This window comes from Drosophila willistoni, chromosome 3R (genome assembly GCF_018902025.1).
Source record: "Drosophila willistoni isolate 14030-0811.24 chromosome 3R, UCI_dwil_1.1, whole genome shotgun sequence".
In the NCBI taxonomy this organism is placed as follows: domain Eukaryota; kingdom Metazoa; phylum Arthropoda; class Insecta; order Diptera; family Drosophilidae; genus Drosophila; species Drosophila willistoni.
Window position 1 is genome coordinate 3,394,610 of NC_061086.1, and position 26,576 is coordinate 3,421,185.

The 26,576-nt window shown below is 33.9% G+C and overlaps 1 protein-coding gene across 21 annotated transcripts; it reads left to right on the forward strand.

Moving 5' to 3' along the window:
* Positions 1-1,541: 1,541 nt before the first annotated feature.
* On the forward strand, positions 1,542-25,308 carry LOC6650981 (casein kinase I). Of its 21 annotated transcripts, none has more exons than XM_047009441.1 (12): positions 9,562-9,712; positions 9,832-10,040; positions 14,319-14,429; positions 17,164-17,315; positions 18,534-18,648; positions 18,706-18,974; positions 19,049-19,219; positions 20,256-20,333; positions 20,881-20,961; positions 22,309-22,407; positions 24,476-24,582; positions 24,927-25,308. In XM_047009441.1, the coding sequence occupies exons 1-12, from the start codon at positions 9,672-9,674 to the stop codon at positions 24,976-24,978; spliced, it is 1,485 nt and encodes a 494-aa protein (XP_046865397.1). In that variant the 5' UTR covers positions 9,562-9,671; the 3' UTR covers positions 24,979-25,308. The 21 variants fall into 21 exon arrangements, with proteins under 21 accessions (XP_046865407.1, XP_046865394.1, XP_046865415.1 ...); XM_047009439.1 differs by having other exon boundaries at positions 9,563-9,712; positions 24,909-25,308; XM_047009440.1 differs by having other exon boundaries at positions 9,563-9,712; positions 17,167-17,315; positions 24,909-25,308.
* The last annotated feature ends 1,268 nt before the right edge of the window (positions 25,309-26,576 follow it).

Consider the following 26,576-nt stretch of genomic DNA (forward strand, 5'->3'; position numbering starts at 1 on the left):
ATCTCAATATTCAATATGAACTTGTCAACCGTAAAAAAATCAAGAAAATTTATTTGTATATCCTTCCGGTTAAAGCGTTTTCCGGAAGTAAACGACAAAAAATCATCAGGTCCTTTAAGCGTCGTTATACCCGGATTCTACTGTACGTACCACTAATATAAAATGCTCATTTGCCGCAATTTCATTTTCACACGCTCACAAGTGTTTTGGCTCTCTTGCTTACTCTCTCTCTCTCACAGCTGCTGCTCTCTTCTGATAACGTTGCCTTCTTCGGGGCTCAGTTCAATTTCGATCGCTTGCCGCAGCAGTTGTCATTCATCTCTTTCTCTCTCTCGACTGTAGTCGCTGCGTTTATCATTTCTTTTTATTAAAAATATTTTTTTTCAACTACGTGCGGGATATAGAAGTTGCAATCTATGTAAACGTGTGCGTGAGTGTGTGTTAATGTTGTTCAATCGGCAGCAATTGTGACGTTTTTCGATATAATACGAAAATGCTTTAAGGTTTGCTCTAGATTTGGGCATTTGTTGCCTTTTTTCTCCATACATTTTGACTGTCAAACTGTAGCCTGTGGTTGTTTTGTGCTCATGTGTGTTTGTGTGTTCACCTGGAAAATTATGCTCTCCTTCTCTTTCGCTCGCGCACACACACACCACAGCTGTGTGTGTGCGTGAGTATGTATCTCTTGGTTTTTGAGTCAGCTGTGTGTGCTTTATTTATTCCACAACTTTAACGAGTTAGTTTAGTATTCGATCATTCCTTCTCGCTCTTGCTTTTGCTTATTTTCTGTCTAGCTCTCTCCAACTTGGTTTTTTTTGCTTCTTGCACATTTGTTTGTACACCGGCAACATAAACTGGTTTTTCAAGTTATTTATGACTTTTTCTTCATCTTCTGGTGGTTCTCTTCTATTTCTCTTTGCCTGCCCTTTTGGTTGGTATTCGTATCTCTTCTCTCTTTCTTTGTCTTCGAGAGACTTTTGACCTGTTAAAATGAAGAATTAAGATAAATTTATGTTTCATCATGTGGCAAAAGCTTCCTTATTACCAAAACATGCAGAAACCCTTTGCCTTGTTTCTCTTTTTGTCCCTTTCTCACCCACTCTCATACTCATACACACATAGGCGTGAGCGTAACGGCGGATATGATAAATTAAAAAAAAAAACTACATACTTGATAGCTTTAATTCGTGTAAAAGCAGAAAAAACAAATGCCGCACGAAAAATCTATACAAAACAAAAATTAAAGGAAATACAAAATTTGTTTAAGAAATGTGAAAAGCGCGCGCGCATCTTGGCATTTAATAATAATAAATTTCAACAATTGCAATTGTTGTTGTGTGTTGGTGTCTAAAGTTAAAAAAATATTTGATTTTAAATAATATTTTATTATAGCAAAAAGCAGCAATATAATTTTTGCACAAAGTGTATGATAAAAACCGGAATAGTTGGAGTTCATGACATGAAAACAATTAAACAATTATAAGATAAAAAACAAGAAGAGAAAAACAACAAGAAAGAAAGAGAAAAAACACGTTTTCAAGTACAACAAATAAATGATCAGCAGCAAAGTGAACGGCCCCTTAACAGCTGCAGCCGCATACAACAACAGTTTGACCAGCACTGATCCCCCGCATCGTTGTTGCTGCTGTTCTTGTAGGTAGGATCACTCAATGCATGAGGCAGTCGAAACGGTCGCGGCATTTGTGTTGTTGTTGTGAGTCTAAGGAGGAGACAGAGAACACAATCAACAGACACAGAAGGCCCTGGAGCGCCATTTGACGGGAGTTTGCCGGGTTAGTTATCTTATAGTTTAGTTCTTAACTTATGTTTAACACATGTTTTCCTTTTATAGGATTCTTGCATTCTCTTGAGACTATTTTGTTTTTGGTACAGTGCAAAGAGTATTACCCTTCTTCTTCCTAAACAGAATAGTTTAACAACTACCAATTTTTGAAACAGTAACATTAGGTTCTAAAACTTTTTGTTGATTCTTTCGGAAAAAACGGTCTCATTACAAGATTAAAGTCTACGAAAGAAGAATCTACAGTTGAATATAAGAAAAACTTGGAAATTCTTTTTGTACGTAACCTTCAGTTTGTCGACGGGGGGATGTACCCCCCCCCCCATTACCCCTCGTCCAGAATGCAGATAAAAAAAAATGAATGTGAAAACAAACACCGAAAAAAAGTTTAAAAAACTGCAGTGGCTCTTAAATTGCATTTGTTGCCCATCGCCCGCCGTGACTTTGACCTCCGAATAATACAAAAAAAAAAAAATACTAACCTAGCGAAAAAAAACGAACAAAAAACACAAAGAAAAAAACGTATTTTTATACACTTTGCCAATGTAAAACGCACGTGAGATATTTCAATGTCGTTTTGTACACACACATACACCCACAAATTCAACCTAAGCAATTACACACACACAGTATAAAAGGCGGAAGGAAGGAAGAGCTAACGTAGGAGCAGAAGATTGATGATTTGATATAGGATTGAGGCCACAGGAAGAGAATACTAGAAAGCAAATTGCAGGCAATTTTCGCACAACGCCAACGCCATGGCTCACACACACACACACACACACCACAAGTTCGCTTTGTGTTGATATAGTTTTGACCTCTAATAAAGTGCCGTCCATGTGCATAGCTTTTTAGCTTTTTGCACGTGCAATCTAATTAAAGCTCATATATATGTATGTATGTACGCGTACGTGTAGAAACATAGGTACATAATAGAATATATACCTTATGCATGGTAGGATTCAATGTTAATCTAACATGCAAAGGTCAATCGGCCAATGAGGCGCCCCTACATATGTATGTACATACATATATGCGCAGTAGAGGCTGCTGCTGCTGCTGCTGCTGTTGATAGACTTTGACGTCGTCGTCGTCGTCGTCAATGCGACGTGCATACTCACTTAACCCAACCCCAATTTCAATCCTGACGAACGTCTTTCTCTCTCTCAGCTCAGCTCAGCTCAGCTCAGCATCATTCGCACTGTGGTTGCAATTGTCCAGTCAAATGAAATAATTAAATGGAAATTTATGTACAAATGAGAATTCGTTTGAATAGTTTTAGTTTCCCATACCTAACGCTTTATAATAAATGTTTTTTTCAGGTCACCTTATTCGAATCTTGGGCATCTAGCGCACAAATAAGTCTATAAACTATAAGCGGCTATGATGGTGTCCTTTTCTAGCAGATGATTCTTTTTATTTTGATTTTATTTTTAAGTGGACAAACAAAATTATTTATTTTCAAGGATAAGGGTCTTTTATTTTGGTAATAGCCTTTAATATTAGTTTCAAAGTATACATATGTATGTATAAAGCAGCCTTACACTAATTATTAATTTTAGACCTTTTTCTCTTATTTAATAAACAGTTGTAAGTTTTTGAAATTTATGGCTTCGGCTGGCTTTTAAAAGGTGCAAGATCATTGACTATAAGAGATGAAAAAAAAGGATCGGCTAGGAACAGCCGTGAGTTCTGAATACTATAGTTTTGCTATATTGTGTCTGGTTTATCGGCCACGAGGCTTTAGAAAACTTTTGAAATCTGTCGTCGACCTGGAAGGGCCTTTAAATGAGCTTTGTTTTTATTGTGTGTGTGTTGATGATTCAATTAATTTGGCCTCACTGTGTCTTATGTTGCTGTAGCAGCAGCAACAGCAACAACAACATCAACGATTGGAGGCCAGCAGCAACTGCAAGCACAGTTTAAAAGTGGCGCTAGCACTCGTCAATGTTGTTGTTGTTTGTTGTTTTTTGCTCTCTTCATCATATGCAGTTGGCGTTTGGGTTGGGTTTTGCTGCTCTCGCACTCTCCCTCACAACACTCGTTCATATGTGGGTGTGTGTGTGTGTGTACGTCTCGCTATTGTCTGACGTCGATGACATCGTTGCTTACTTGCTGCGCTAATCAACGCGCGCTTATCTAGCCAGCTTGTTCATATTGCCGCTTGCTGCTGCCTACTACTACTAGTGCATGTAATAAGTGTTTTGTATGTGCTTGCGTGGCTGAGTGAGTGAGTGTATTTTCAAGAGTTTTATGCCGCCCCCTGTGTGTGTGTGTGTGAGAGAGTTCTTTGCTTATCAATGCTGATAGGTCAGCTGGTTTGACGAAAGTCCCCCCCCGACAATGAAGGGATAGAAGGGAGGGGGCTTGTATGGGGGTGTTTGGAGGTGAACTTAGGAGGTGGAGAGGTGTTCATATTTATGTTATGTGTGTTCTTCATGCCTTTCAAAATGTCAATTTGCTATTTAAAATAATGATTATCGATATGTTTTACCCTCTGATGTGATGTATTGTGCCATTCAATAAAATATTTACCAAAACATCAACAAATTGATCAATTTGTTTATTAACACTAGATTTACCAAGAAATTTCTATACCTATTTGTACCAGAGCCAGTCAATTTGACTGGTTAAGAAAAGTCCTATTATTTTATATTAAAATTCGTAATCCTTTAAAAGATTTAATGAGAAATAAAAAAATATAAATAAAATAATAAAAATGCATAACACAATTATATTTAATTTACAATTAGATTTAATCAAAAAAATCATGTTTTACAAATAGCAACTTTTTTCTTGTTGTTACAATGCCCTATTTGGCACCATTTACGTACAGGCCGGGGATTCTGCGTTACTGGACGGTGATTTTCATTTGCCTTTCTTCGGCTTGAAAACTGATATTCAGCTGTGAGATCTTCAGGGATGTGTAAACAAGCTTACAAACAGCAATGTTTTAAACAAGGGAACTTCCTAAAAGGGCAAAATATAAAATAATTGCATATCAATCATATACCCAGTCAAAATGACTGGTTACGGTATAAGTGCCAAAAACAAAAAAATCTCTTCCTATGAACACAAAATGAAATTAACTTATCAAATTGCATGTATTTAGTGGTTATTTAAAAAGTCATAACATAATATCGAAAAAAAAAAATAAAAACACTTAGTCAATATTTATGAAATAAAAAGTAAAACCAGTCATTTTGACTGGTGTGGTAGATCTAGTGTTAATACAAATTTAACATTACAACGCACCGAATTGAATTTGATGTTGGTGTCAATAATTTCTTCGATCGATTACTCATAATTAATCGAGACAGAATGTGACATCTGTTTTAAGTCAGTTTTTAAATGCTTCATGTTACTGATCAAAGACTCTATCAACATTTTTGGATATGTACATAAGTGTTTGTGTGTGTGTAATCCTCCAATTTGACCTTCCAAACGCTATCAAGCTAGAGATCTATTGTAGAACAAATTCTTGGATAAACACATATTTATATACATTATAATATTATTGGATTGCTTGATTTTTAGCTTTGCATAATTGAATTTCAATTGCGTCTGACAATTATAATGAAATTGTTGTGTTTGTTGTGGCGATATTCTAAAAATAGGCATAACAATTCAACTGTGTTGAGAGACGTAGAAAAAGTTGACTGACTGACTGACCGAACGACAGACAGACAGAAAGTGAATAGCGTCATCAGAACGTCTCTCATAATGATAAGGTCGTTGTCGTTCTCTCTCTCTCACACACACACACACACACACACACACACTCACACACACAGAGGAACACAATAAGGCAGACAGAGAAAACAGAGGGTCGGCTTATCACGTAATTTAATTTTATCAAGAATGTATTTTTTGTTGAGATTTTCTTTTGTTTATTTTTAAGCTGCCATTTACGAGTGGTTCTTTTCTCATTTTTTTGGGTCTTATGTAAGAGACAGCAGCACGGACAAATTAACAAGATATTTAAGATTATTTGGTGGTCGTGGGGCATCTTTTTTTCCTTTTTTTTTGTTTAATTAAATTTATGGATATTTTTCTGAGTCAGCGCTTAATTCTATTGATTTGACTAATTCGGAAAGTGACTTAATAATTTACTCTTCGTATTCTCAAAGAGCATGCCATTCGGGAAGACGGAATTTAATTGGTTTTTGAAATATTAGGTAATCCTCCACCTGGTATAAAAACATTGTCTGGGGTAAGGAAATTCTAATTGGGACTTTCCGCTGTCCCAAAACAACGTCACAACAATCGGGTCACGCCTTCTTCTCTATGAATAGTCGTTTCCCCATTGACCCCTTTCCCATTGACTGTCTCTTTTGCTTAATTTGCGCTTGATTTATTCATGAATCGCCCCACAAATACACACACATAAGTTCGTTACTGAAACCTTTCTTTACCACTTTTTTTTTGTGCTAAGAGCGCACAATGTTTTTTTTTCTGTGTCTTTTGTTATTATTTTTAGCTCTTGATTTATTTTTAATTATTGATTTAACGAAACTTGTCGTTTTTTCCACTTTCTTTGAAACGGGTTTGCATTAAATGTTGTTGACATCCTAACAAACAGAAAACAGCTAAAAACCAGAGGGCCGGGGCTAACTTTGACCGCGTCAAAGTTTGTATACCCTTGCAAGTTTTTTGAGTAAAAGGTCTAATATTTGCGAAAGAGCGGCTTAGGAAATAACGAAGTTATTGATCAAAGTCACTGTTCACCACCGATTGTTCCTATGGGAGCTATATGATATAGTCGCCCGATCTTAATCAAATTTGGCACAGTCATTAATAGTTATGCTAAACTGAGAAATATACATTTTTTTGACAATTCTTCAAAGCTTCAAAAGTAACGAAGTAATTGACAAAAGTCACTGTTTCACCGTTCCTATGGGAGCTACATATATGATATAGTCACCCGATCTTGATCAAATTTGGCATAGTCGTTTATATGTGTAATTAACTCACCAATATTAAATTTCACGACAATAGCTCAGAAAATAACGAATTTATTAAGAAAAGTCACTGTTCGTGACTTTGGCGTTTGTATGGGAGCTATATGATATAGTGAGATATACAACGCCTGCAGTATATACAAGCCTACATGCAAAATTTCAGCTCTGTAGCTCTTACGGTCTAGGAGGAGTTTGCGTTGATCCAGACGGACGGACATGGCCTTGGACTATTTGAACTCGTCTCGTCGTGCTGATCAAGAATATATATACTTTATATGGTCGGAGATGCTTCCTTCTATGCGTTGCACACTTCTGACCAAAATTAATATACCCTTTTTGCAAGGGTATACATATATGAAATTGGAAGCGCCAACAACAAGTGTTAATTTTTCTTTTCTGTTTATGGTCGGTTATTTGGAAGAATTATGCAATGCAAATAAAAGATTAAAACGGGCGAAAGAGAGAATAAAAGTCAAATTCAAATGGAATGGAATTTCTCATATGGAAAATATTGATGATTTGAAATTTTATGAAGAGACTTCTCCTCCCAGGCTGGATATGGCTTGAAATTAGAGAGATAGCCAAAGCTGAATCCCTGGTGGGAGTTCGAATATATACATTCGAAGAATCCTTATGTTTTCATTTATTTGTAATTTCGGGAGTCATGAGTACAACACTAATTAAGGCCATTTTTTCCGATGATAGTAGATTAATTGTTATGGTAAAGTTTCCATCAACAATTTTTGATTGTGTGAAATCCCCTGTAGCTTTAAAATGATGAAATAAGATTTGTAAGTCGTCCCAAATTTACTATAAACTCTTTTAACTTCGAATCATAAAGTTGATTAAATAAAACCAAATGTTACCCCCCCTTCAGTCTTTGAATAGACCCCAGTCCGTCCCCCTATCCTTTTTTTCGGCTGAACCTAAAGGTGTGCAATTATAAACATATTTAAATTTAAAGTGAAAAACCAAAACTAAAAAAAAACCTTCATACCATATAAAATTTCTTTGTTTTCAGTTACGAGATCTCATATCATATAGATAGATAAAGAGTCATTTCGTGTTTAAATCAATTATTAAAGGACCAGAACACCTTAAAATCCTTCGCTTTCTTCCCCGCCTCGAGCCATTTCCTGTACGTACTTGTTGAACGTACTTAACAGCGCCATTCAATTCAAAAACCGGCCGCTCCAACCCAAGTTTTGAGCCTTTTTTTGCTCACATTCGAGAAGAAGGAAAGAAATCCCGTAAGCGAGAAATCAAGCATATACCGACTTTCAGATACCTTTTAGATGTGACTCCTTAATCTATAAATATATTTTGGTTTTGTTTTGTAAAAATCTATACTAATCTGCAACTAGTCGATAGATAGATGCCCTATAAATTTTCTGTTTGACGAATGGCTCTGCTCTGGCCTGTAAGGAAATTAAAGGGTATTTAAAATGCTGGCTCCTTTTCTTTTTGTTGTTTTTTCTTTACATACAGTTTAAGAACCCGTTTTCTTGAATCCAAAGGCGTTTCGTTGTGTTTCGCTAAGCAAACGACGACCCCAAAAGCAAAAATAAATATAAATAAAGAGGCACACAAAAAAAAAAAGAACTGGGGAGCCAACAACACCAACAACCAATCGATTGATGCATACATATGTTGAACCAGTTTTAGCCACAGGATATTAAGCCATAAAAACAATCACAAACTAAATTTAAGTAGAGTTGAGTGTGCAGAAAAAGAAAAAAAAATCTACTACAAGCAGTTTTAATGGAGGAGAACTTGTTTCTCTCTCTCGCTCTCCTTGGTAGTTGTTATTGCTCTCTTTTAGTGATTCGGCGGTGTCTTTAATTGTTATCGGGTAGAAGTTCATTCTCGATTTTCGCAACACAACACTGCGCTTAACGGTACAATTATCGGTAATTGTTTCTTCTCTCCGCTGTCCGACTCAGTCTCTGTGTTCTACGCAGAAGATAAGATTTTATTACCACAAAAAAAGATGGAGTAGTGAATGGGACAAATGGGCGGAGGGGGCGGGGCGAGAAGGCCATGTGTTCTATCAATTTCCTGTTAATGAACTAAAAAAAAAACTCCCTAGAAACTTTTTGCATTTCAGAGCGAGTCTCTTTCAATCTCTGTGCGCTTTTTTTTTAATTAATTGATTTTGATGCGGGGCGCAAGGGAATTTTGTTCTGTGATTCACTCACTCGTGTTCAATAAGCATTGTTTTTACCTCAGCCCACGGCAGCGCGACCTAAATTTTTCAACAACTACTCGGAATCATCTTAAAGATATTAAAGCCACGCCCAGAATATACCTATTGTGTTCACCCTAGAAGTAGGGTATGTAAGTAGGCATGAGTCACTTACTCGAATGTTGGTAACGCCTGAGCAAGTTCTCCGTCATTGACCATAGAGCGTCAATTTTCGAACTTACTTCGCCACTTCCCAACTCGTTAGTCTGCTGTTTAAAAATGCAAAATGTAGAAAAACTTTTTTCTTTTTGTTGTTGTTGTATGTGTCATTGTCCTTTCCTGTACATAGGTATATTTGTGGGCGTTTCTCTCGCTTAATATTGTAAGATAATTTCAACATGTTGCTGCCACGGAGTTTAGTGACCTTTGAAAATATTTTCATTTTGCGATTATATTTTCTATCGAAAACCTAGCAAACCTTTGCTTTCTAGGTTTTTTCAAATTTGAATGTTTCGCAAATATATATCACAATATATCAAAAAGGAGGAGTACGTATACTACATCTATATATTTCAATATACATTTACAGAGAGAGACAGAGAGAGTGATAGATGCAGTTAGAGGGAGACAAAGTGATTCTGTTTTAGTTTCATTTGAAGTTTTTATTTTTTCGACATTTTAACTTCGATTGTCGTCGTCCCGTTCATTATACCAAAAACAAAAAATGGCGCCGAAATTGGTTAAAAGAGTTCAAAACTATCTCAGGTTGAGTTTTTTTAACCCTTTCTATTTCATAAATATGTATATTAGACTTTAATGGAACCATATTTAATTGCTTGTACTTATTTTTAACATATATATTTTTCTCTTTTATCTTTTTGCAGTGGCGGAGGTCCACAGACAACAACTGCCGGTCCATCTGCTGGTAATGTGGCAAACGCCACAGCCCTCGCTGGTGGTAAAACAAATTCAAGCAATAATATGTATTCCACCCGCCAATCTGTAAGCACCACAACAGGTGTACTTATGGTCGGACCAAATTTTCGTGTCGGTAAAAAAATTGGCTGTGGTAATTTTGGCGAATTGCGTTTAGGTGAGTACTGAAACAAAAACTAAAAATTGAATTTGTGTCAAGCGCTTCTTATCTAATTTTTAAATTAAAAACAATTGACAGAATATAGTTGAAATTGCCATTGAAAAGAGCTCTGATTTGCATTAGCGATATTCGGGAAATGCACCCATTCGGGGTACTTCTTTTTTTTTTTTTTGTTAATGCCGTCCTTTTTTTGGATAAAGGGAAATAAGAATGCCGATATCTACCCTTAGTCCTTCAATTGTGTCACATTTTGTTTGAAAAGGTATAACAAACACAAAAAAGCCAATACAGCAGCCGTCGACAGAAAGAACGTGAAAAAAATATAGATCTTTATAACCGATATTTACTGTATTTCTCTATAACCTGCTTTTTTATCTTCACCCACAAGACTGAGATTAAGATTCATGATCTGTGCTTGTTTGTTCTTTTGTATATGTATTTAGGTTAAGCAACGGTTTCCGTTATATCCTCTTGCTCGGTGTCCGGGTCGGGGTAAGGGTCGGGGTCGGAGTAGGTGTCCGGGTTTCCCTCCTCTTCCTGCACTGTGTTACTTTGGGCTCAGCGCCAAATAGCTGTAAATAAATCGTAAATTATATATTTATATGTGACTCAAAGCCAAAGTATATCTGTCCGGGAGTCCGTCGACGATTGTTCGGCTGGTGTCGCCACTTTTGCTAATACCCATTACTATTCTGATGTCGCCGGGGTATATTAATCTCAAAAACAAATATACAATTTAAATTAATTATTCCTATTCAATTCATTCAGCTATATTTTGAGTTTATATTGATGATTCGATTGATGGCCAAATCTCAATGTTTTTTTTGATTTTAGTTAATATCTTATAGAGTATATTTTAAAACTTTGCAAATCGGGAAACATTTCTCATTCATTCTTTAACTTCTTCAATGGGGTAGCCATTTTTGTTTTGTGTGAGAGGAGACTTCCTTTCAGTTTTTTTGACTGACTGGTTGGCTCGTTTGTTGGCTGGCTGGCTGGCTGGCTGGCCGACTGTTTGGCATTCCTTTTCATGACTTGGCTGCCAAGAACATTAACCACAATGGGAACCTTTTTTCTTTCATTTTTGTGCTGTCTCTTGTTGTTTTTGTACAACAATGCAACAAAATGCCATTCCATTCCGCCATCTGTTTTGCCTGCTGGCGTAGAGTCGTCGTCGTCACTTTTGTTTTGTTTGCTAAATGCGCTTTTATACAATTTGTTCTCCCTTCGTTTCTCTTTCCTTTTCTTTATTTAGGCTTGTCACTTCCTTTTTTATCGTACAACAGGTAGTAGTCGACTAGAATAATGTGACATACAGTGTTGTTCAAACTGAAAGCAATTTCAATGAGTTGTTTACCTGAGGTCTAAGAACTTATTTAGTACTGAATTTTATAGAGTCAATGAGAAGTGGTTCTTTCAATGTACCTTATTTAATCCATTTACGACCACTCGGCATTTCGAACCGTAAGTGGTGTGTTTTTAAAAAATCGGTACTATACTTAAATCCAAGTTTGTTTTATTGACAAAATACTGTTTTTATACCCTTGCAGAGGGTATTATAAAATTGGTCAGATGTTTGTAACGCACAGAAGGAGACGTTTCCGAACTTGACGCTGCCATCTTAAGAGCTATCGAGATGATGATATAGCCAGGAGCAGATAAAGTATGAAAATTGTCAGGATCGGACCCCTATATCATATAGGTCTAGAAGAAACATTTTCATAAAAATTGGATTATCCCCATGAAATTTACCAATTTGATAGTATTGGATATAAAACCTCAGATTCCTATACTACGTCATCATGAAATCAACATTTTTTTTTAACACAGATTTTGATATCTTGTATATTATTTAGGTTTTCTTGTTGCTATCTACCTAATTATACCTGTCTAACCAATAACTGGAGGGAAATACTTTTCGCCATAGTCTTGAAAAGGTGTACAAAATTTAGGATGGACCAAGTTTTAGCTTTGTTTAATGGTTTAAAAGTTCTTTAGATCTGTTTTTAGAATCATACGCTTTTCGATTCTTGCATTAAATAATGCAATTTATGTGATTTATTTACCTTAACAGCTGTTTTCAGTTATTAGTTGATGTGTGGGGATAAAAGGGTGCTTTTGTTTACAGGGTGTTTAGATTGAACTAACAGCTGTCTGAACACCTTATTAACGTATTGGAAAGAATGAAACACTTTTTATGACGTAGAAATATTTTGCTTTGGGCTAAATAAACTGTGATATCATTTTTATTAATTGTGCTTGTGCTCTATATAAAATGCTATCAAAACATATAAAATGAATGAATATATATATATGTATATACATCTATTAATCTATACTATAGTGTACTATTTAAGACAAGTTTGGTAGCAAAGATAACGAGGAAACTTTAGTTAGTTTTTTGTTTTTGGTAATTGCAATAAAAAATGACATAATTTGTTGTATTTTTCATTTTGTTTTTGGTAGCCTGAACACGCCTGATTTTTCTCCCATTTATTACAATAGCCTAAATATATATATATATATATATGTGTGTGTGTGTGTGGTGTGTGTTTGAGGGGTAAAGTATGTGTGTGTGTGTCTCTGCTCTCTGAGTATAAATAAAATTAGCTGACCAGACCAGAACAGAAACACAACAACTACTACAAATTGGAAGTAAAATGTAGAAAAGCCAATTTATTGTTGTATTTGTATTTTGCTTTCTTGGCAATTTTATGATACTTTTGCGTGGGCGTTTCACGTTTAATTCTCCGAGAACATTATTGTTGCACGCCCTTTTTATTTTCTTTTTATTTCGTTATTTTTTTTTTCGAGGGAATTCTCCGTTTTTCGCGCTGCTGTTTAATGATTAAAATTTCCCTTTTGGGGACCATTCAGGTTTTATTTATTTATTTGAGTTTTTTGTTGTTTATTGTGTTAGGTCATGACATTCTGTATGGCTTCTTGAAAAATCAATGAAGTCGTGGTTGTGGAGGTATGGAGAAGGGGGGAGGGTTATGCCAAAAATTACGATACCTTTTTCACAATTTACAACAGTTTAAGAGTCATTAATATGGCTAACATGCTAATAACGTTTAGTTTTTTATACATACTTTAGCTTTATAGTATTATATTTAAGATAAATGAACTATCTGTTGTACAGTTTTGGAGTCATTGCCAATTATACAGATGCCATATAACAGTTTACGAAGCACTCAATGGTGTGTTCTTTACCGTAAGAGCAATTGAATTAAAACATAAACAATAACAAAATGTGCAATATATAAAGAGAATCGATGATTATAATAAAATTCATGAGAGACGACAGCTGTGTTCGAAGAGGAAGAGTGGGCGGGAGGATAGGATTGTGAAGGTGAGCAAGTGAGAGAGAGAGAGGAGAGGAGAAATTGTAGTTCTGACTAACGTGAGAAGTTTTTGCGTATTTTGCACAATTTTTGTTGTTGTATTATTTTAGTGTCAGAGCAACCGCAAATAAATAAACGAATAAAATGATTATAATTTTTACTGAGGGTGTAAGAAAACATATGGCTGAAGGGTGGCAAGTACGCGAATCAAAGGAGCGGTGAGGGGCGGTCGGGGGCGGGGCTAGTAGTTTTGTTTTTTTATTCAAAGTCATGCGGGTTTTTCTTTTCTTTTTCAGAGGGGGGATTTTTTCTTGCTTTTTGCTGTCTGATGACTACACATATCAGCGCCGCCTTAATGTTGTGTGTCGTCTGCTGATAAGCTTTTGTAACGAACTCTTTCACTCCGTCTCCCACCCTAACCACCCACTCAGTCATGGTCATTCAATGCTAACTGTCTCTCTCACACACACACACACACACTTTTAGTCTCCTTTCTGTCTCTCTCATGACATAATTTTGCATACATGAGTGAATTTGTTGTTATATTAATCGAAATATGCCGTACTCTCTTCTCTTTTTCCCTTTTTCTCCCGTTTCGTTGTTGTTTATGTCTGTATGTGTGTGGGTGTGTATGTATGTGTAAATGACTTAGGTCGGCGAATGTGTTGCTTTGGTGGTGGTGGTGGTGGGCGTGGCACGGACAGTGTTACAGGTAAAAAAAAAACCGGAGCATGCCAGTTTTGAGCATGATTTGCATACAAATATGTATTTCATCTGATTCATCGTGTGCCGTATATGTCCTTTTTAAACTTAGTTTGTTGGGGTTAAGCATGGGTTTTATTCCTATCATGCGCGCTGCTTGCTGTGTTTAATAATGGAACCTAACAACTGAATTTTTAACTAATTGTGATTTTTCAATTTCTTTTTACAGGCAAAAATCTTTACAACAATGAACATGTAGCAATAAAAATGGAGCCTATGAAGTCAAAGGCTCCGCAACTACACTTAGAGTATAGGTTTTATAAACTATTAGGATCACATGGTATGTTGAAATTATCCTAAATATACACAATTATATACACAACTATTGTAATCCTCTTTCCCCCCCTTTATCTATCCCCTTTGCCACTATCTAAGCTAATATAACTAACTAACTACAAAACAAAACGAAGAATTTACCCTCTAACCCACCCCCTTAGCACTTCAACGACCACCCCCTCCGTCAACACTTCTATTTCTATCAATTGTATTTATTTATTCCTTAATTTTGTACTAACCAATCAACCAACCACCCACCTAAACAAAAAATCGAAATGAAAACAAAAAAAAAGTTTTGCACCGTTACCACCTCTTCGTTAAATTGTCAAAATATGTCATAAAGAAAAACTGCTTTTACACTATTTAATTACCATTTGTTTTCGAAGATGAACAAAAACAGATAATAGATTTTCTCAAGCATATTTCGGAGGTCGGTGCGTGAAGAACAAAACCTAAAAAAAAGAACAAAACTTGTACAAAATGAAAACCCAAAATATGGAACAAAACACTGTTCTAATTTATATGTGCAGTAGCTAGAATTTAATAGCTGTACTACCTAACTGTTATACCACCCAAAATACTTTTGCTTCAAAAAAGTTTATTTTTGATCGTTTCCCTTTTTTTCTTTATTCTAAATGCCTGTCTTTCTTGTTGTATTTATATATAAATATATCCATCTATTATATCTATATTATATTGCTTTGATCCCTCCGCCATCGATCTGAAAAATAAAAATGAATCTCTGAAATCAATATCACCTGCGCTTCCCCCACATCCGATTGATCGATCCCCGAACATCATATGAACTGACACACTGAATACCTGAATCCCGGGCCCGGCTGCAACAACAACAACAACACATTATGATGGCATGGCATAAATTCTCTCTTCGTATCTATCACTTGGAATTGGAATATTTAAATCAAAATTATGATTATGCAAATTTGAAGCCGATAACGCCCCAGATGGCATACCCCGCATTTATCATTTGGGCACATGCGGTGGCCGTTATAATGCCATGGTTTTAGAGTTATTGGGATTATCATTAGAAGATCTCTTCAATATTTGCTCCCGTAAATTTTCACTTAAGACTGTATTGATGATAGCGAAACAACTTGTAAGTTCCTGAAATTAATCCGAAATCGAAATCACTTTAGAATTTGTTGTTTAAGCGGATTTCGAGTTGAAAATAATAATAGTATACGCCAGTTGTGGTATAACAAAACTTGAAATCCGTTTAATTAAAAATTTTTTTTTTCAAACCGAACATAAATTACATTTTCAAATTAAAGTGTCTCAACCGGGCTGTAGAAGTGCAAAGCTTAGAATTTACAATACTGGACAACAGTTTCACCCTATGTTCTAATTTTAAACAATATATAATGCAATGAACGTTATTCCAAAAACATTTTTTATTAATTCAAAATGTAGTTAAAACAACAATAATTGAAATTTTAAAAGCAAAACTATACATTTTTTTTTTTTTTGGTTGTAGCATTGTAAACTTGAAATCGTTATAACAACTGTATCTCTACTACTACAAAAAGAAAACGATTCCTAACCACAAAAGCATGTGAACTACGCGTCGTAATTACTACTTTAGAGACTGTCTCTCTCTCCTATTTGTATATATCTAAAATCAAATAAGACTACCAAAAACCCCCAAGCATATATTTTTGTTTTCTTATATAACAGTTTCAGTTATACCTAACCCACTTGAAAAAAAGTTCTTACCTTTTGTGTTTTTGATGATTTTCTGCTATGCAAAACTCTCTGTTTCTCTCACTCCCTTGCTCTCGCCTCCTCTCTATATATATTAAATACAATATATATTTTTTTCTTAACAAAATTTACTAACACAACAGAATAGCAAGCAAAATCGAAATCAATTTTATGATTTTTGCGCTACTGTTATACACACACACGCAACACACACACAGTCACAGATATAAAGACAATTTATTTATATGTATGTACGTTAAGCTCAATTTGTATTTACAAATGAAAGTAGATTTAATCACACTTAACTCTATTAAATACAAATTTATATATTTTGACATTTATGTATCGAGAAATTCTCCATTAAATTGTGAGGTTAGGGTTGACTAGAAGAGTGGTGAGGAGTTAGTTGGTTCCTGTATTAGGCGACTTCCTTGTATATGCTTCGAGAATCTCTATTTTGGTTGTTCTTGTTGTTTTTTATTATTTTTTTTATTAATTTGCACTTTATAAATGTTTATAGCTGATCAAAAATTTAAAGTTTGAATATCAAAATGAAAGTCTAAAATAAATGAAAGGTGGTAATAAACGTAAGACGCGCTAAAACTAACCATTCCATATGAGCCTGAATCTTTCACTCACTCTTGTTCGCCTTCGCTCTTTATCTCTTGCTCCCCATATCTCTCTTTCTCTTGCTCTCTTCATTGTATCCCTGCGACCCAAAAACTCTGTTATATAAAAACTGTTATAAATTGATTTTGTAACTCTTATCATCTTCTCATTTCTTCTCTATACTCTTTCTTCTTGCTCTATCGCTCTTGAACAACGATCGAAACAAAAAAATAAACTTTTGTGCGCTGTCCAACACTTAAATTCGATTGATTCCTCCTCTACCAACAAAACAATCAACAAACCAACAAACAACCAAACCAAAACGAAACAAAAAAAAAACCAATCTGCTTTTTTTTGTTTTTTCTTGTAACAAATTTTTACCACATTCTGTGTGTGTTGGGCTATAGCAGAGGGTGTACCAGAAGTATATTACTTCGGCCCATGCGGCAAATATAATGCTCTTGTTATGGAGTTACTTGGTCCATCGCTTGAAGATTTATTCGATATTTGCGGCAGACGTTTCACTTTGAAGACCGTACTACTGATAGCTATACAATTAGTAAGTACAAAAACAACAATAAACAAAAAAGAAAAACACCATTCAAATTTAAACCACTACCAAAAATAGAAACAATCAACCAACAATCAGCTGTTTGTTTGTTTTGTTCCAATACATGAGTATTATATATTATATTGTTTTACCTTTCAAAGCACTCGAATCAAAATTAATTCTAATCACATTTCACAACACTTACTACTACAACTTTTGTTTATTCACACACCTACCACAACTATATAAATCTTGGTAGTAAAGGCAAATCAAATTAACCAACACTGGAAAAGCTCAATACTTCAAATCTCTGTCACATATAAAAAAAAAAATTATGTAGTTTTTTTATATTTTATTATAACTTTTATTTTTACTTTCTGTGATGTGTGTAGGTTTCAAGCTTGGTAATTATTAAGATACTTTTGTTTTTTATTTTTTTGTTTGTATTTTTCTTTTTTAAAGCTTACTAACACTGAAACAACACACACAAACACAAACTCGCTCTGTATCTTTATATCGCTCTTTCTCTATCTCTATCTTTCGCTCTGCTATCGTAACTCTCATTTGTAGTAGATCTTGGTTAAGGTTATTAATTTAGTTTTTTTTTTATTATGTTAATTGAAACAACAACGTTCATTGTAATTTATTTGGAAACTTGCATGTAAAATACAATATATAAACATTTGTTGTTCTGTTGCAGTAGTTCAATTAATTGAAAATTTGAGTACTTCTATTTTTCACATTGTAACTTTCGAAAATCGAACCAATCAGCCATAAAAGAAAAGAAATAAAATATCAATCATCAAAATCAAGCTAGTTGAGACACTAAAGAAAATATGAAAAAAAAAAATATTGCGTTTTGATGTGTAATCCGTAATGTATAAGCTTCCCAAATGAAAGGGGTAGTACAAATAGAAACACTTTGTAAGTGATTCTTAAATCTAAGAGAACTGCCTGCTGTTCTCAATTACTGATTCCAGTATTGTAAAATTAATTGTGAGTAAATTGAATCAAACAGTGACTTTGCATCAGTGAAAATGTTTTCAAAAAGTAAAGCCTACATTTCGGAGCGGGCTTTGCCAGACTCTGATTCTGTTTGTACTGCCGAAAGAAAAGGGAACTGACAATATTTATTTAACCAACAATATTGCCTTCTCTTTTGCGTACCTAATATTTAAAATTATTTAAGTTGTCAACTAATCTTTGGTATTTGTTTCTAATATTTAGCTCCACCGGATCGAATATGTTCATAGTCGGCACTTAATCTATAGGGATGTCAAACCAGAGAATTTTCTCATTGGCAGAACATCAACAAAACGTGAAAAAATTATACACATAATCGGTAAGATCACATTAATAGGATTCATTGCAAATAATACATTTTTGTTTTCCCTTATAGATTTCGGTTTGGCCAAAGAATATATTGATTTAGATACAAATAGACATATACCATATCGGGAACATAAATCCCTAACTGGCACAGCTCGTTATATGTCAATCAATACGCATATGGGACGTGAGCAGTCGAGACGAGATGATCTTGAGGCGTTAGGTCATATGTTTATGTATTTCTTAAGAGGTTCACTGCCGTGGCAAGGCCTTAAGGCTGATACACTCAAGGAGAGATATCAAAAAATCGGTGATACAAAACGTGCAACGCCCATTGAGGTGACTTTTATGAATATATGGAAATGCTATGAGTCAAAAATGAAACTTCTTTTATTTCTCTTTCTTTTTTCCAGGTGCTTTGCGATGGCCACCCCGAAGAGTTTGCAACATATTTGCGCTATGTGCGACGGTTAGATTTTTTCGAAACTCCCGATTATGATTTTCTGCGAAGACTGTTTCAAGACTTATTCGAACGTAAGGGCTATACCGATGAGGGCGAATTCGATTGGACAGGGAAGACAATGGTAGGCCTATCGATATTTTCAATATATACATAGCTTTAAGAACGATCTTTCTTCTCCATCCACAACACAAAAAAAAAAAAAAAACCAACAATCGAAATACTCCTCTTATCCTTGTGCCGAATTCAAAAAAAAAAAAAAATATATATATATATAATATATATATTGTCAATTTCATAATTTCATAGGAGACCTAACCAACAAAAACAACAAAGCAAGCCTACTACGACCCCATCCTACTACCTAATATATAAATCTATCACTATCTCTACATCTTTCCCATATATCAATAAGAAAATAACTAAAGTTAACTCTCATATGCATAATCCAAAACCAAAAAAAATAATATGAAACGTTAAAAAATCGAATACTACCACCACCCATATTAAAAATAAATATACAAATAGTCGGCAAAGAAGGAGATAAAACTAAATAGCACTGTAATAACAAGTCCATCGACAAGAACATCAAGGAGAAGATTGTATTTTATGAATTCGCTCAATTCCGGATCCTCGCAGGGGGGAACAATAACAATAACTTAACCTAGAAGGGGAATGAAATGATTTTTAAGGCATTGGCGACCACCCTCAACCACCTTCCTCTCCACCAGTTTATGTTCCAGTTCGCCATAATACACTGAAGTTGGCCGTTTAAATATAATTGCTGTTGGAATGTACATATATATATATAAAAGTATCCCAGCCGAAAAAAAAATCCAGATAAAGACGAGAAACAAATGAAAACTTTAGTTCCAAATATTGCCTATATATTTTTATAAATCTTCAAATTAAGCTATTAAATTAAAGTTTAACATAATCGCAAACCACAAAACCAACTCGTAAACATATCCTACCTAACCTACCTAACATTTTGGTTTGGGGTTTACATGAATCCTTTTTTTTTGTGGGAGTTCCTTTGGAGTATGGCTTTCTTTTGTGTATTCTTGTTGTTTTTGAAACTTTTTCAAGATTGTAGTTCTTTGAAATCCTTATATATATCCCCATATATGAACATTCTTGCGTTTTGTTTCGTATGTAAGACCAAGGAACAGCTGGATCAAATGAAGGTCATTAAGAATGCGCCCCCTTCTCATTTGGCGAAGAATAAATCGGATAAGGTATATAATAAAAGCATATCCTGGCCGAATCCTCCTGCGCTGCGTGTTTAGATTGCTCGTTACAGTGTTGGTAAATGCTGCACACACAAATGCTTGAGATTGTGATTTTAATTGTGTATAAGAAGCTCGATGCTAATTAACTTCATAATATATATATTTAGTAGACTAAGAATCGCATTAAGTTATTAACCAAAAAAAAGAAAGAACATATTTCAATGCCATTTTCTAACCGCACCACTCTTTATCTCTCTCTTTCTTTCTTTCTATTTCATCAATTCTTAAAACAAAAATTCATTTTTGTTTTCGGACAACAACTACAACAACAATCATCATGTGTATCTCTATGTGTGTATGTGTGTGTGTGTGTCATTATTTTGTGTACAACAAATATCGAAATTTGCATCAACTTATTAAAAATATATATACGTAAATATAATCTGCATTTGCAACAAATACAACTACAAATATTCAACATTGACACACCACAAACACCATCTATTGCCATAACAACAACAACAACAACAACTACTACAACCTACACCCACAGTCAACGCCCGTCGGATCTCTGCAAACTGGCCATGAAGTCATCATTTCACCAAATAAAGATCGTCATAATGTTACGGCTAAGGTAAAGTATTGCACAATATTCCTCAATTCATTCAACAAAAAACCCTACAAATAGAAGAAACAAAGAGATAAAAAAACCTAATTTATTTTACTTAACTTTTTAATATATTTACTACTTTATACTCGGTTTATAAGACAACAAAGACAATTAATTATTGTTTTTATAACTCCTCAACTATAGACACAAATTTTGTTTGGCTTTTATATAACAATTTCTCAATTTTCGATTTAAATATCTTGCCTTTCATTTTCTATTTTTTCTCTCTCCTTAACTGCAAACTATTTTACGATGAGCTCTCGTTTGGTCTCTGCTTTTTCTTTCCTTCCTTTGTTTTCATTTCTTTTTGTGTTTCCTCTTTATAAACATATTGCGTATAAATGATACACCTGTTGTATGTATAGGATGTATCCTATTTTGATTTTGACGATGATATTGATGATGATAATGAGAATGAAGAATATATAATACTTCAGGTTAGACGTTGTAGACTTGAAAAGTATCTTTGTTATGGTTAGTGTGAATATGTACACAAATACATATATAAAATTATATATATCAACCATCTGGAAATAGATTCTGCAGTTTCTTTTATTTTATGTTTTAAATATAGTTTTGTTAATTTTGCTATGGCTTTTAATTAAGGATGTTTTATTAGTGGGTTTAGGAGCATTTTCTTAGCCTGGCTAAGAGTAAAAAGGATATGTAAATTATCCTCCTTAAATTGCTAGTTTTTAGAACAAGAAAATTGTCAATTTAAAGTATTTTTGGCGTTAAGCTTTGAGAACTAAAACTAAACAACAATTGGTGATTGGTAATTGGTCATATTCCCCGCGATATATAATCCTGATGAATGCGTCCTAATTGTGTCTTGATTTTCGCTGCTTTAAACATGTATTATTTGGCAATTTGTTATGAATTTTTTTCCTTTCTTATGATTTCTTCTTTGTGATCTGCTTTAGTTTTATTTAGTCACAAATCACACACACAAACACAAAAATACAAACGCAATATTTTACACATCATGGTTTTTTAAATGTTTCTGTAGTAAATTTGTATTTTCTGTTGTAAATTAATATACATATTAAAATTTATTTACATATAACAAAAAAAAAAAAAAAAAAAAAAAAAACTACTGAAAACTTTAGAAATTGTCTGAAACTAAAAATTAATTATTGCCTAATTCGTTTTTGTCCCGAAACAACCAAACCAACCCAATACAAAACTCCCCACTCTCTACTTATTACCAACAACCTCAAACAAACCGAAATCGAAACACATGTGGCCATCATACAATCTCGTAACCGAAACGTAATCCATCGTTGCAAACTACTCCATCGACCATATTAGACAAATGCCAAAGGAGGTGTTGCTGCGTGGCCTGATGTGCCTAAGCCTGGGGCTACTTTGGGCAATTTAACACCGGCCGATCGACATGGCTCAGTGCAGGTAAGCTCCTCCAATGTCTCACAGCGTCTAAACTCTCCCACCCAGTCCACAGTATTTGCTGCGCTCTCTCTTTTTCTGTCTCTCCTCTTTATCTCTATTTCTATCTCTGTCTACCTACCTTTCTGTCTTACTCCTAACTTTAACTTTAATCTCTAATGTTTTACATTTCGTTTAATTTCTGTATACTCTTTGTTTTTGTCGCTCGTCGCTCGCTGTTTTTCTTTGTTTAATTGTAAATAAAATTTGTTAAATTTAATATTTGATATATATTAGTATACCTAAAGAAATATTTGGTAATTGTTTGTTCGCCAGCCTGTTTTTCATAAACATATACATATATAAAACTTGTACATACTCTATTTACATACATATACTACTATTCCATATATGATATGAGATAATTACAATATGTATTTATAAATATATTGATATTCATGGAATTACTCGCAGACTGTTATATTTTTGGCCTTTTCAATTCTAATGTTTTCACTTGATTTACTCTACATTAGCTCAACAAGGTACTGAATTATATTATCCTCCTCTTTCCCCTCTCCTTAACGACTAGTTTCTCGTTTTTACGGTTTGTTTGTGTTCTCGTTAAACACGCTACTCGTTACTTTTATTGACGGGTATCGACATAGATGTGTTTTTATTTCGGATATACTGCATTTTTTTTCTTTTTAAATTTACCAACAGTTTTCTATATCCTTAAATAGCGAGCATGAGTAGGGAAAGTTAAATCCATAGAATTTAATATATATACATATGTTTATGTTTTAGTGCATGTGACGTAATATATAGTGCATGTCACATAACTTTTACACACACACACACACACACACACACACACACATACACAACGAACGAGTCAAACACCCATCTTTACCATACAAGTTGCATGTTTTCACATTTAAAGTTCATCAATTAAGCACAGCTTTCTCTTCGTCCATCGCCTTTTAAAGAATTCGGCCTTAGTTGGAGGGCTCACTTTAATAATATTCTCATAATGTCGATTAGTATTTAGTTTTATTAATCTATAAGCATGCCAAATAATCAGTAAAGTCAATGATAAAAGAGAAACCAAAACCAACCACCCCACAAAAACCTATTACAGAGATTGCCCGAAGATTCAAGCTCCGATGATGATAGCCCCTTTGATGCTTACTATGAGAAAAGCGACAACGATGATGATCCTAAGAAATAGAACTTTATCCGGTTCGACTACTACCACACTACTCCAACTCCTACTCTCTTCCTAATAGAATTACCTCTTGATAACATACTCTATATTTAGATTCCCACGATTTTCTTTTGACTTAGCTAAGCAACAACTAAGGTATTTCAAGTGTCCTTTTCTGTGTGTCTCTGTGTGTGAGTGTACCAGTGCGTCCAGTGATAGTCTCTTCTGTGTGTCCTTGCTGCAAACGAGTCAACTACTAGTTTCAGTTCATCTTGAGAAGGCAATCTCTGTAGTAATGTTAGCCGAGAAAAGAAAAAGCTCGTTTGCAATAAAAATGCATACAAATTTCACGTACAAAAGCTATAGACCAAAGTTCCCAATTTTGTTATGGATTCTTGGTAAAATTTTCTTTTTTAGTTAGTTTCTTTTCGCAGTATCTAAAAGTTTCTCCCTCTTTTTAATTGTTTTTTGTGTAATGTGTGTGGTGACATTGTGTAAACTGACGCCATGTGACATTCCTAGTTCTTATATAAAATAAAGGCATCAGGCAAAGGAATGTTTTTTTTTTCTATTCACATTTTTTGTTATTCTTCTTTTTGATTAGAGAGTGAGAAAGTTTTATGTAAATTGTCTACAAAACACCTTTTTTTTTGTATATTATTATCACCAATAATAATAAAAATCAAAACAAAACGAAATTTATTTATACGATATACATATGTATATAAATATATACTATATATGTATATTTTAGTATATAGATTTTGCAGTTAAATTTAAAACTCTTTGTTTGGCAAAATAATGTGACCCGACATTGTTGTTTAACTGATATTTTTTGGACATTTTGTTTATAATCTTTAATTTTTTTCTTGTGCGATTCTATTTTAGGTTGTGAGTTCGACAAATGGCGAACTAAATGCGGACGATCCCACGGCCGGACACTCTAATACGCCCATCACACAGCAGCCCGAAGTAGAACTGGTCGATGAAACAAAGTATGTGACATTCATGTGGAAAACAAATATGTATATAGCTTAATTAATGGCAAAATGCATTCCATAAGTTTGACGACTATTTTCATTGCAAAAATGTGGTTAAAATTTACATGAGCAAATCGATCAAGGTCTCCCCTTGAAGATCAAAGATCTATATCAGGAATGCGTTTTGTGTACATAGGAATTGTAAATACTTTTTGTATATAAGCCAGAAGATACAATCTAATTGAATGTTTGTGGTTTTTGCTTTGTCGTTTTAATGCGCATATTTTTTTTCTCCATTTCTTTCTTTCTTTCTTTTTTTTTGTTTTTCTAACTGTTTCTAGTGGTTCCTTATATTCCAGATGTTGTTGTTTCTTTAAACGAAAGAAGAAGAAATCAACTCGCCAAAAATGACTAGACGGTGTACAATGTAGTCCAGAACGCGAAGCGGTCACCCTGCTGCGCGCAACTTCACATTCAAACTCACGGGATAGCGTATTGAATAATCCAAGTCAGGATTATATACAGCAGGCGACGTCGCAGCATACGTTGCGTTATCCTCCATCCGCGTCAATGTTGACGCCAACACCAACTACAAATACACCGACACTTCCGTTGTAATTTATATAAATATAAAACATAAAAAAAAAACAAAAAATACCATCAAGAAAACCACAAAAAAGCAAAATAAACAAGAACAACAAACAAAAAATTACCTAATTAAACACTAAAATCAGTAAAAAAGAGTAAAACACTTGCAAAAACTACAAAAAAAAAAAAAAAACAACAACACCATCTTTTGATTATAATTATTGTAATGAATGTATTTTATTATTATTTTTATTATTTACCAATTTTGCGTTTATTATATAAATTATTATAATTATTAATTATATTATTATTATTATTATTAATTATTGCTATTACAAAATAAAATTATAAAAACAAATTTATATATGTATATATATACATATATATATATATATACAACAAGAAGAACAACAGCAATAACAAAAACAAAAAAGATCTGTTGAAGCCAGGCAACTATTTCGATTTCGTTTTTGGGCTCTGAAATGAAATTAAAATTCCCCAAAATTGCTCTTAAAACAAATACATATACACCCAAACACACATAAACACACAGACACACCACACATAAAACATATATATATATATATAATAATTATATATACATACAATTAAAAAGTAAAAAATTAAAAGGAAAACTAGTGCAGCATCATTAAATGAGACATAATAATTTCGTGCATATTTATACACACACACAAACAAGAATTGTAAATTATAATATACATATATATATAAAATGCAAAAGCAAAACAAAAAACGAAAAAAAAAAAAATAAAAATTGAAATCAAATGATAAAGAAAAGTACTAATAAAAACTAAATGCGAAACTTATGTATGCAAATATATATGTATGTATATATATATATATATACATATACTGCTCCCTTCTTGATGTTCGTTTAAAGTGCTGCTCAACACTGCAATTAAAGCTGCTCTTCAACACTGCTGCCAAGTGTGACCATCTGTTGTTATTGCCAAAAATTTATGGAAAACTTTCATCTATGTATGTATGTCCAGCTGTGGCAATAACTGAATTATCTGTTTTTAGTTTTGATGTTGGTCCTGGATGCATTTCATCTATTGTTGGTGTGACCAGACACCTGATTTTCATCAAGATCTTGTGAAGATTTCTCTTTCTATTTCTGTTTAGTGTTTTCTCAGCAATTTCTTAAGCGAACATTGGAAAATCGGCAGGAAACCAAGCCCACACACAAATCCACTTGCGATACCCAAAACCTTTTCCCTGTTCCATCAGCATTCCCTCATTAAGCGTAGGCAGCTTTGCTTTAGATTTTATATATATATATAATTAGATTATATATACATATTCTTTTCATTTCGTATGCACTTTTTCGTTGTTAGGCTATTGTACATAATATTTGTTTTTCAAACGTTATGGAAAATGCAATTGTAATTTTTCACTTT

Excerpts from the sequence above, each read along its gene's own strand:
- LOC6650981 (XM_047009436.1), top strand. The coding sequence starts at position 9,672 with ATGGCGCCGAAATTGGTTAAAAGAGTTCAAAACTATCTCAG. Across the intron at positions 10,041-14,318 it reads TTTTGGCGAATTGCGTTTAG|GCAAAAATCTTTACAACAAT; the intron begins GTGAGTACTGAA and ends TTCTTTTTACAG. Across the intron at positions 14,430-17,163 it reads TAAACTATTAGGATCACATG|CAGAGGGTGTACCAGAAGTA; the intron begins GTATGTTGAAAT and ends GTTGGGCTATAG.